Below are 11,840 nucleotides of genomic sequence, written 5' to 3'. Positions count from 1 at the left end.
ACTGTTCCCAGAAGTTGGACATACTCTGAGGGTTGCTGTGTTTGGGCTCACAGGTGCGTAGATGGTGATTTTAATCTTTAATAATTTATATTCAGGGCCGTACCCTATATCAACAGTGTATTTTGTGCAATAAATGCTAAAATTGTATTACCATCCATTTAGTTATCTAGTTTTGAAACAGAATTATGGTGATTCAGTAGAGTAGAATAAATCAGTAGTAAAGATTTAGCCATAGATTTCAGAAGAAGGTTATGAAATTCTGTAACTTACAGCAAAACATTTTCATCTACAAAGTGCCTTCAACTGAGGGGAAATAAGTTTGTAAGGTTGTACATTTGATAGCCTAACCAATAGCGACTATTTGTTTCTTTTATTTCACACAAACAATTCGATTGATCAGGATTGCCAAAGTAATGCAATTAATTGGCACTTATACGACGTGTTTAATGTGCTTCAAAAACTGTTTGTGCCTTACAGATGATAAGTAAAAACATGGCTCTGCTGCGAAGATCTACTGCGCTGTTGTTTTTGGCAGTCTCTGTGTCAGGTAAGTTCCTCAATCACAATTATTTTAAACCTGAATGCAAAATAAAAGGTATGAAATCCTGCTGAAGATGTAGAACCATGTTGAAAGGGACATTAACAGAACACTGACTGATGTCAGAGTGAAAAAAGGGAAATGTATTAAGCCTACATCAAGAGTAATGGGTGTATGAAAAAACTCTGCCAACGTGGCCTTGAGACTGCCTCCAACCTCTCTATAAGATTACAAAGACCACAGAGCTTTAAATATTAAATCAATTTGACATTTTGTAAACAAAAGGAACTCCCATGGCATTTGTTCTCATTGTCCTCAGAGACATTTGCACAGAGGATCATTGGGGGAGAGGAGGTCAAGCCCTACTCTATCAAATATCAGGCATCCTTGCAGTCCAAGTTTGGACAACACTACTGTGGAGGAACCTTAATACACCCACAGTTTGTGGTGTCTGCTGCCCACTGCTGGAGACCGTAAGTACTGACACCACACAGTTACAGGGACAAACGGATGTTTTGAAATCTTAGAATTGTTACATGTTAACATACAGTGAGGGAAGTATTGTTACATTGAAGATGTGAAATTGGAATTTTACTATATTTTATAGTCAATAGGGTCGATACTGAATTACCTTATGTCTGTTTTTGGCCATTAGGTACAATCAGATACAGGTGGTGCTAAGTGAACACAACCTGCACAAGCGAGAAGGATTTGAACAGGTCTTTGATGTCTCAAAAATATATTTAAAGAACTATAACTACAGGACATTCAACAACGACATCATGGTCATCAAGGCAAGCATAGAAGAGCCAGCCTGAAAAATTGGGGCTCTTGACACATGCATACACTCTCCACTCTTGTTCTGAATTGATTAACAATTCCATTGCTTTGTCAGCATATCTAAGCCTAAAACATGTATTTGTGTTACAGCTGGATAGACCAGCACAGCTGAATGCCAATGTCCAGCCAGCTGATCTGCCAGATGATAACACTCCTCTAGGTTACCATGACGTCTGTACAGTGAGCGGCTGGGGTGTGACAAATATTTATAGTTACTACCTCTCTCCTGTGCTACATTCTGTGGACGTGATAATATTACCTTACTGCTACTATTTCTACTGGGGGATGATCACTCCAAACATGATTTGTGCTGGATCTCCAGTGGGCGGCAAAGATTCCTGCCAGGTACAGAATTTTTTTTCTCTTGCACGGTCTGTGGATTGGGAGCTTGTGTTGAATGCTTTCACTATTGCCTTAAAAAAATGTCAGTTGTAATGCATAATGTTGTCTTGCTTATTCCAATAATTTTGTTATAATTCATATTTCCCTTTTTATGCTCTGCATGCGTTGAATTGTATGCTTCTGCGTTGCATGTTTTAATAAGTACAGTACAATGTAGCATAATGATGCCCAGTGAGGCTGTGGTACATTTACTGTACTGATCTTAAGCACACTTTTGATGCTATTTGCAATCAGAAGCCAATAATACTATTTACACCAAGAAGGAATAGACAATGTGGCCATTTACACCCAGGTGTCAGTAGCCAACAATGCTATTTGCACCCAACCCGCGCACACATTATATAATGTATGTGTACATGTAGCCTATTGTAGACTATGTATATTTTTTCTAAACCCAACCAAGTAGTTTTGTTGCCGAAACATAAGCAAACTGTGACTGAACACTGAAAAGATAAATAATAATTAAAATTAGCAGCTTTAATTACTTTGCAGCATCACATTATTTACACACAATCATCGAATATGATATGTCATGATTATAAATAGTACTTAAAATCTGCCCTACATTTTCCAGCCTCAACATTAAACTTACGAACACATTAATGCATTAATAATCATAGTTCAATAATAGTGTATATATTATTCTGAAAGAGTCCTTTAACATTTTGTACTTTTGGTATGTGTGATAGCGATACTCCTGTACTTTCTGCTAAAAGCACAAACAGTGCAAACTATGGCAACAGTGCTGACAGATCTAACAGTGTTAACCTGTGGGGGAACCGGAGGGTGGGTGCTACACTTCTGCAACAACGCTGATGGTCGGGACAGCCAACGGCAATTAGCTAGCCAGTAGGACTCACAAACAAGGATTCAGCTGGACTGGCTACATACACAAAGTTTAGAGAAGCCCAGATTACAACACATACAGATGGAATGTGACTTCATACTCTGCTAAGTACGCTGTTACTCCACTATATCTTTACATCGTTTGCTGCTATATTAATGCTGTGATTGTAGTATAAAGAACCCTTAAGAAAAAGATACGAGTAATTCTACCACCGCTGTTGTGTAGTGCATGTTATCACTACTAACATGATCCCCTTTTTCATTATTTCTTGTATCAGATTTCAGATGCTATTATAGTTTAATTTTAGTTTGTTCATCAACTCTTATTTGTCTTTGTGATCCACAGGGTGACTCTGGTGGTCCCCTTATTTGCAATGGCAAATTCATGGGCATTGTCTCCTGGGGTATCAGCTGCGCAAACCCAAGATACCCTGGAGTCTACACCAATGTGAGGAACTACATCAGTTGGATCACGAAGATTATCAAAAAGGACACATAATGAACAGTTGCCACAATCAATTTTAAAACAAACAGCTGATTCACAACATTATGTTCAATGGCCTATTTCATCACAAATTACTCTTTCTGTGTTTAGTACTAATTGTCAACTTCACACACTTTTTGAATTTGTTGTTTGTTTAATTGCAATTAATAATGTTTGGATACGCTATATAGAGCCATGGTTATCAGTAATTTCTAGATATTTCCAGGTTTCCTATAAATGTGTTGATATGCTTGCAATTCATTGATATTTATCCGTCCATTGTTCCGATAGAGAAATACGATACAGAAATAAACCCATTGTTATTATTATTATTATTATTATTATTATTATTATTATTATTATTATTATTATTATTGTAGTAGTTGTAAAGCATATGTAAAAACAGCTTAATCAGTAGAGCTAGGCAATATGGTTAGAAATGAATGATAATATCGAACTAACATTAGCATTTTTTCAATGCATACCTTAGTCCTGGGTCCTTTACTAAAGTTACAAGCACTGAATCAATGGGTAAAGCATCCACAGTGACATTAAAGATGAAATAAAAAAGATAACTGGATCTAAATTATTTTTCATGAATACTTAAAGGTCAAAATAGTTAAATGAGTGTCCTTAGAGCAGAGTTCAGAGTAGGAGCAGTCCTCAAGGCAATAAAAGGCACTGTCATCACCAGTAAGTCATCATTTCTGCTGATTGAATTTCATAAAGCTGTCCATGCATTTATGACATATACAATACTTCAGCATTGCTGATAGACTACTGCGTATCGTTTTTCTGGTTATCTCTTTTGGGAAAAAAGTACAAGGAAAACTGGAATCTTGTCCAAAACAATTGCCTTAGCTGCTTATTTAGGTTAGTTATTTTAAATGACAGCTCAGTTTTGCCTACTGGTGTGGCTTTCTGTCCATTAACACTGATCACAGTTTAGCTATCCAATTGACTATTGACTAGCCCCTGCAGCATCTCACACTCAACTCAACTCAACAACCATTTACCAGGTGACATCAGTTAAACCTGTGAGGGTTCAGGGTTTAAGGCTTTAGGGGAGACATTGGGATTAGGCCCAAGTCTCTCAGCTTCACAAGCAACTGCAGAGGACCTACGTAATTACTACTGCACCAGTAGAAAGACATTATTATATATATATTATAGTAACTATATTTAAATCAACAACTAGAGAATACTGTGGGTAAATATTTCAAAAAATCTATTAAAGACATTTCATGGATTTGTGCGAATCCTGTCAAAAAGACTTGCAAAGAAGCACAAATCAACTGAATGGAAATAGAAATGGCAGCTACAACATTGGTAAAGCACATAAAACAACACAAACACTATATAAAACACTACGGAAAGTAAAAACTAATATGTAAAGGTTATTCATGGCCATGTAAGGTCAAGTGAGTACAGTACCAGTCAAAAGTTTGGATACACCTTCTCATTCAATGGTTTTTCTTTATTTTTTTTATTTTTTTCTACATTGTAGATTAATATTGAAGACATCCAAACTATGAAGGAACACATATGGAATTATGTGGTAAACAAACAAATGCTCAACAAACCAGAATATGTTTTATATTTTAGATTCTTCAAAGTAGTTGAATGAGAAGGTGTGTCCAAACTTTTGACTGGTACTGTATGTGTTGGCAAACTCGACTTAAATTGCGACTTGAACGTCCATTAAATTGTAGTTTTTTCGTATCGATCTTTTTTTTTTTCTTCTAATTGGCCTACAAAAATACGTCATCCCCGCAGCACTCTATTTACGGCGCCTGTCATTCTCGCGCATGCGCAGTAACAGCTGTTTTTTGTTTACCATAATAACACTGTCCTTGCCTGAGGTGCCGGAGGACTGACACTGACACAGGCGGAGAAGGACAGCTTTCCCCTCCGGGTGAATCATGTCTGTGAGACACGCTATAAGCCGGGGGCTGGAGCTGAGCCGGTCGGTCTTCCAGCTGGGTCTCCTTAAGTCGTGTGGCCGGTTCGCAGCGAAGCTCCGAGGTGAGCGTTTCCGTGCGGGACCGTCGGCCCGCACCGTTCAGCCTCAGGCTTTCCTGCCGTCCCGGTACCGATATTACCGGACCTCGTTGAAGGGCCTGGCAGCCCAGCTCCAGTCCGCCGGGGTTAGGAGGTTTGGCAGCGGCTCCCCGCGGAACAGGGCCGTGTTTCTGGCGTTCGGCCTCGGCGTGGGGCTCATCGAGCAACAGCTTGAAGATGACAGAAACAGTGCGGCCACATGTGACGAGATCCAGGTATGGTGTCCACGCATAACGTTATGTTTTTAAGTAACGAGACTGTGCTGTAGTAGTTTGAGGGTTCTTGTTATTTTCATTTCATGCTACTTCTAAATTACTACACCTAACTGAGAACAAGCAAACTCTTTCATAACTTGCTGATTGAGATTTTACAATCAAAACACACAGTACCAGTCAAAAGTTTGGACACACCTTCTCATTCAATGGGTTTTCTTTATTTGATTCATTATGATGTAACCATTATTAAATCAACAACTGAGGAATACTGTGGGTAAATATTTCTAAAAATCTATTAAAGACATTTCATGGATTTGTGCGAATCCTGTCAAAAAGACTTGCAAAGAAGCCCAAATCAACTGAATGGAAATAGAAATGGCAGCTACAACATTGGTAAAGCACATAAAACAACACAAACACTATATAAAACACTACGGAAAGTAAAAACTAATATGTAAAGGTTATTCATGGCCATGTAAGGTCAAGTGAGTACAGTACCAGTCAAAAGTTTGGATACACCTTCTCATTCAATGGTTTGTCTTTATTTTTATTTTTTTCTACATTGTAGATTAATATTGAAGACATCCAAACTATGAAGGAACACATATGGAATTATGTGGTAAACAAACAAATGCTCAACAAACCAGAATATGTTTTATATTTTAGATTCTTCAAAGTAGTTGAATGAGAAGGTGTGTCCAAACTTTTGACTGGTACTGTATGATCAATTCGTAAAATATTATACATTTCTTTAAATTCAATTTCCCAAATAAGGAGATAAAATGCACTTTTTCAGTGTTGTACCAACGGTAACACTTAAATGCTGCTTACGTCAACACATCGGTAATAACAAACCAACAATCTAATGTGTAATATACCATCCTTAGGAATATTCTTTACTTGTATTTTTCATATAATTAAATGCCTTTACACTGTTGTATAAATACTTACTTTAGTGAAGGATTAGAGTAGTTTTCCCACCACTGGCAGTTTTGTATTGTGATTAATCAAAGGTTTTATTGAGACCTAATACTAGATAAATGTTGTCCACCTGCTTTGCACTAATTGCCTACTACTGCTTCTACTACTTCTATTACTGGTACAAATATTAATATTAGTAGCGTGATGCTTTTGAAGTCATGCCAGTTGATGTTAAGTTTGTTAAAACCATTCGATAACATCAACAGGTTGTTGTTATCAAATGGTTTTAACAAACCTAACAAATGTGTTAAGAAATATTTCTGGGTTAAAGCTCCAAAAACTTCATTGGACTGAAAAAAGAAAACGTTTCCACCTTACTTGGTCTTTCGGTAATGTTTTAAAACACATCATTTTATTTAATAATTTTTTCGAAATCACTTTTAGGAGGTTTAATCCATGCATAATCCTTCGACTGGTCAAAGGATGGAATGTGCACTCATCTACCTTCCTGCATCTTCTTGTTTCTGCAAAATATTTCTCCCAATTTGCAGGCGGTGTTCAGGAAGAAAAGATTCCAGAGCCCATTCAAGCCATTCACCTCTGGATATAAACTGGAGGATTACATTATTGGGAATCAGATTGGGAAAGGCTCCAACGCTGCTGTGTACGAGGCTGCAGCTCGGTTTGCACCTCAGAAGGAGAGTAACAGCAAGTGTTCCCTGGTTCAGCTGGGAGAAGATGAAGAGGAAGAGGAAGGGGAGACGGCTCGATCTCTGACATGCTGCTCGCTGTTCCCTATGGCTATCAAGATGATGTGGAACTTTGGGGTCAGTATTCTACAATATCCTACACTTCCCCCCCCCTGTGTTGTCTGGTATTAGTCCAGGTGACGGGTACAAATCAGTACTGACTGGTATTTTTGATGCCATTTGTGTGCAGACAGGGTCGTCAAGTGAGGCGATATTAAAATCCATGTCACAGGAGCTGGTGCCTGCAGGCCCCTTGGCCTTAAAGCAGGAGAAAGAGGAAATCACTCTGGATGGGTACGTACTACACATTTCAGTGCTTTTATTGGTCATTTCTAGTCCTGTAGTCTGAACAGGATCTAAGAAGCATGCTGAACTGCTGTGATCTCTCTACATGCAGACATTTTGGAGTCCTTTCCAAAAGAGTGCCAGCACACCCTAATGTGATCAGAGTGGACCGGGCTTTCACAGCCGACGTCCCGTTGCTACCAGGGGCCCAAGAAGAGTATCCAGACATGCTGCCGGCCAGGCTTAACCCTTCTGGTTTGGGCAACAATCGCACTCTCTTCCTCGTCATGAAGAAGTAAGATTTGCCATCTTTCACACTCTTACAATGAATTGAAAATCAATGACACCAGCTTCATCTTAAAGTCATAATGCTTTAATCCTGGTTGATTTGGGGACACCTGTGTAAATCCAGCAAGTGCAGTTTAATACTCCCAAGAAACTCTCAGTGAGCACAACCAAACCAATTCAAGGTCATTTATTAAAGAAGTCAGGCAATCATGCCATCAGCAGTCGTAATCTAATGTCATGCTGCACATGGTGTGAGTAGTTTTCCACACAAAAGCAGGTCACAGTAAATTGTTTTAAGTGGCTGAGAAGTCGGTGGTCACCTGCAACTCCTCATTCAACAGCTCGCTGTGGTTGCCCTTTCTTGTTGTACTACTCCCTGCAATATTTACACCAGATCACTTCACCATTGTTAAAAAAAATGCAGAAAAAATGACAGCAGTCTCACTTTAAAGATATATTTTCGATGAGCAATGGCTGTCAATGACAACTGTGGTGACAAATACTTTGCTTTTTTCTTGTGACTGCCTCACAATAAAAGCCGCCTTCGGTGTTAACAGTTGGAAGCTTTAAATGTGAGCTTGGAGCAGAACGATATGTTCAGTTTAAATTAGCAGTTCCAGCTCTGATACGGCAACAGGAGAGTGAACAGTGATGCTGAAATTCATGAGATGAAATTAGAAACAGTGACGCTGGATTACATGCAGCATCTTTTCTTGTGAATCCCTCATGCATATGATTTGAATCCTACGCTACGAAATGGTGGACCCCACCACTTAAAATAAAAAAACACTTTAAAGAGAGGTTGTGACAGAATGTTATATATGAATTAATATTGCTAATAGTATGCAGACCTTGAATGGTATCAAAGAGTGGCTTTTATTTCATTAAAATCTTAAGGATAACAACTTTAAAAAGGTGAATGCAAGAAAACTTGAGGCATCCAGTTGAGTAGGACTAACGTGCTGTCTTCTTCTGTGCTATAGCTACCCCTTGACACTGCGACAGTACCTGGAAGTGTCCACACCAGGCCGCAGGCAGGGCTCACTGATGGTGCTGCAGCTCCTCGAGGGGGTCGACCACCTGTGCAGACAGGGTGTAGCTCACAGGGATCTCAAATCAGACAACGTGCTCTTGGAGTTTGACTCAGGTAAGATCGATATTAAGTCAGTGAGAGACCAATCCAGACATCAATTAGAGATCTGATTCTATCAGTTCTATGTAAAACATTTAATTGATTTTGCTTTTATGCAGATGGATGCCCTCGTTTGGTGATTACTGACTTTGGCTGCTGCCTGGCCCAGAGTGACGCTAATCTACAGCTCCCATTCAACAGCATGTGGGTCAACAGAGGAGGGAATGCCTCCCTAATGGCCCCTGAGGTAGGCTTAAGTAGCTCTTTATAGACCCTTTTTCAATTTGTTAACAATAGTGTTGTACATAAGTGCACGCATGCAGTTTGGCAACAGAAGCACGGTGGAGACCAATAGGGCATTAACCACCAAAGATCATTAATGCAACCTTAACAAATTGACTTTTCAGATCAGTGTGCTGTTTGTGAGTGAATGCAATATTTAGTGGCCCAATATAAACATGTAATTGATGGAGAAACCTAGCATGTAATGTTACGCCATAGAGAAATTATTAGCATACAAGTCACTAACTAATTTATCTGTGGTCATGTACAGAATGTCAAATACCATGACATAGATGCAGTTTATTGAGTTTTAAGATGGGCACTATAGACACAAGTATTTGTTATCCGTCCAGTTTAGACACCGCCGTTGTTTTAGTTTAGCATGACTGTGTTAATTGACTCTCTGCCAAACGAGTCCGTGGTTTTGTAATGATGGCAGCTGTTAAAAAACACAACAGAACATCCTCTTAAAAGCCTTAAAATACATTTTAAATACATACAGTTTTTTATCTATTATTCATCCCTACCATTTACCTAAGTTACTTCGAGCAACAACAGAAACACTGAATGTCACCAGTTAACACGGTCACTCGTTAAACTGAAACACCTGTTGCTCTAAGTCGGTTGTGATCCTGTCTGAATTCTGTAGAACTTGAGTCCGCTGATGGAATTGTAATAAAGAAGCAGAGCATTATCAGTTGTAGACAGTAAAAAGCAACACATATCTGAACATGCATGTCTAAACACAGAAATTTTGAAAATTTTGAAAACATACAAAAGCTTGACACACCAAGAAAAACCACCACTTGTACAATAATACAAGTCATTAGAGTTATTTGTAATATAACTTTTCTTGAAAAACCACTAATCTAATTATTATCATGATGTGTTCGCCCAAAGGTGGCCACTGCAGTTCCAGGGTGCGGTGTGGTGATTGACTACAGCAAGGCGGATGCCTGGGCGGTGGGTGCCATCTCCTATGAGATATTCGGCCAGCATAACCCGTTCTATCGAGCAGTGGGACTGGAGAGCAGGAGTTACCAGGAGGAGCAGCTTCCTCCTCTGCCCTCCAGTGTTCCAGCTGACATGCAGTTGGTGATCCAATTTCTCCTCAGGAGGAGCCCAAGCAAGGTAATATATAATACATATTTTCTATATATATAACAATTCTGCAAAAAAAAAATGAAAAGTAAAATCTTCATATTAAACAACCATATATATAATACTTATATATGTTTTTATTACTCTGCAGCGCCCCAGTGCCCGTGTGGCAGCTAACATGCTACATCTTAGCCTCTGGGGACGAAAGGCCCTGGCCAACCAAGACAGCGTTGGCATGAGGAAGCTTGCTGATTGGCTGCTGTGCCAGTCTGCTGTGGTTCTCCTGAAGGGCTGTAGTGGACCCAATGGTAACTTGGTGGAGGCGGAGCTTCAGAGGAGCTTCCTGTCTAACCTGGACCTGGAGGACCTGCGCACCGCTGTGGGCTTCCTCCTGTATGGCCGAGAGCAGGCCTGCATTCTGTCTGCATAGATCCACTCTCTCTCATTCAGACACACAGCTTAGGAGTCATTGATATGGATAGACTGGCAGCCTCGAGTTATGAGTTACACATCTGTGTTTGTGATATTTATAGCCTAGGCCTTTCAATCTAATATCTGTGAAGGCAAACTCCACTGACACTGTACTCTGACACTGTGGTATGTCATCTGTGACTGTCAATGTATTCCAGCAGTTATTGTGAATTATGAAATTGGTTTAATTCACCCCTTCACTCAAGTTTTCTATTGCTGCTAAAATATCTAATCTTTATTTCCTAGAATTGTGTTAACAAAGGACCTTGTTATCCCTTGGATCTTTTCTATGATTAGGTTTTCTTAAACGAGTGGCGTTTGTCAGCACCAGACAAGCTCTAATGCACTTTAGGCAAAAGCAGATCATTTAAATTAGAGTAAGAACTGCATACTTTAGACCCTACTGTGTAGGAGGACAATAGGTTTGACATATTTACAGGTAACATGCAGCCCTCAAACATTTACCCAATCAAACTGTCAGCTAAAACTGCTTGGGTGTCTTTGACTGCAACCATTAGTTCATTATCTATTCTAAACAAAAAAAACAAAAAACATCTTATTGCAATGATAGTGGTAGATGGCATGGATCATGCAGGTTATTAACCGACTTTAAGGATGCGATTTTGTTTCGTTTATGTTCCTGTGGTTTGCACTTTATGTCCATGTTTGCACTTGCTCAGAGTGATCAATATGGTTAACTGGTGTTTGTTTGTTGCCAGCCTATTGCTGTGTATTCTGAGTGAATTATATATAAAAAGAATGATGATTTTAATTAGGGATTTATCACTTCACACTTAACTATGATCTGTTCTCAAAACAAGTCACAGCAAGTCTACACATTTAGCATCATAACAGGTATATTAACAATCATAAATGATGTGGATAGTGAGGGATACAATATACAGGGCATGTAAGTTTTCATACTGAAGATGGCGAAACATATTTTAGATACATGTAGATATTTCTGCTGTTTCAGAATAAAAGAAAAAGACATGAATGGATTGTGCAAATTCTTCTTGTTTCTGAGTTACATCTCTGAGAGTCAAGTGAATTTAGATACATTAATCAAGTTTAAAAAAGTTGGCGGCTAAACAATAAAATGTTTTAGCAACAGATGGGGGGAACCCATCAAACACCTGGCAAAGGAAGCGATAGCCCAAATGCGTTGACAAGTTTTAAACTACAAATATAGCAAATTTAATGTTAAGTTTAAATGTAATTTCAA

At 39.0% G+C, this 11,840-nt stretch overlaps 2 protein-coding genes across 2 annotated transcripts; both read left to right on the top strand.

Annotated features, from left to right (window-relative positions):
* Nucleotides 1-477: 477 nt before the first annotated feature.
* On the top strand, nucleotides 478-3,125 carry LOC129100265 (trypsin-3). The gene is made up of 5 exons (XM_054609857.1): nucleotides 478-547; nucleotides 858-1,011; nucleotides 1,194-1,332; nucleotides 1,469-1,723; nucleotides 2,973-3,125. The coding sequence occupies exons 1-5, from the start codon at nucleotides 478-480 to the stop codon at nucleotides 3,123-3,125; spliced, it is 771 nt and encodes a 256-aa protein (XP_054465832.1).
* A 1,812-nt stretch (nucleotides 3,126-4,937) lies between these two features.
* pink1 (PTEN induced kinase 1) lies at nucleotides 4,938-10,645 on the top strand. The gene is made up of 8 exons (XM_054609348.1): nucleotides 4,938-5,386; nucleotides 6,859-7,134; nucleotides 7,247-7,350; nucleotides 7,454-7,636; nucleotides 8,613-8,776; nucleotides 8,881-9,008; nucleotides 9,944-10,174; nucleotides 10,296-10,645. The coding sequence occupies exons 1-8, from the start codon at nucleotides 5,033-5,035 to the stop codon at nucleotides 10,572-10,574; spliced, it is 1,719 nt and encodes a 572-aa protein (XP_054465323.1). The 5' UTR covers nucleotides 4,938-5,032; the 3' UTR covers nucleotides 10,575-10,645.
* Nucleotides 10,646-11,840: the final 1,195 nt, after the last annotated feature.

Source organism: Anoplopoma fimbria, chromosome 12 (genome assembly GCF_027596085.1).
Source record: "Anoplopoma fimbria isolate UVic2021 breed Golden Eagle Sablefish chromosome 12, Afim_UVic_2022, whole genome shotgun sequence".
In the NCBI taxonomy this organism is placed as follows: domain Eukaryota; kingdom Metazoa; phylum Chordata; class Actinopteri; order Perciformes; family Anoplopomatidae; genus Anoplopoma; species Anoplopoma fimbria.
This window is presented reverse-complemented; position numbering and strand designations above follow the sequence as displayed.

Coding starts and splice junctions, on each gene's coding strand:
- LOC129100265 (XM_054609857.1), top strand. CDS start 478: ATGATAAGTAAAAACATGGCTCTGCTGCGAAGATCTACTGCGCTGTTG. Junction 1,012..1,193: donor GCTGCCCACTGCTGGAGACC/GTAAGTACTGAC, acceptor TTTGGCCATTAG/GTACAATCAGATACAGGTGG. Junction 1,333..1,468: donor ACGACATCATGGTCATCAAG/GCAAGCATAGAA, acceptor TTTGTGTTACAG/CTGGATAGACCAGCACAGCT.
- pink1 (XM_054609348.1), top strand. CDS start 5,033: ATGTCTGTGAGACACGCTATAAGCCGGGGGCTGGAGCTGAGCCGGTCG. Junction 5,387..6,858: donor CCACATGTGACGAGATCCAG/GTATGGTGTCCA, acceptor CCCAATTTGCAG/GCGGTGTTCAGGAAGAAAAG. Junction 7,135..7,246: donor AGATGATGTGGAACTTTGGG/GTCAGTATTCTA, acceptor ATTTGTGTGCAG/ACAGGGTCGTCAAGTGAGGC.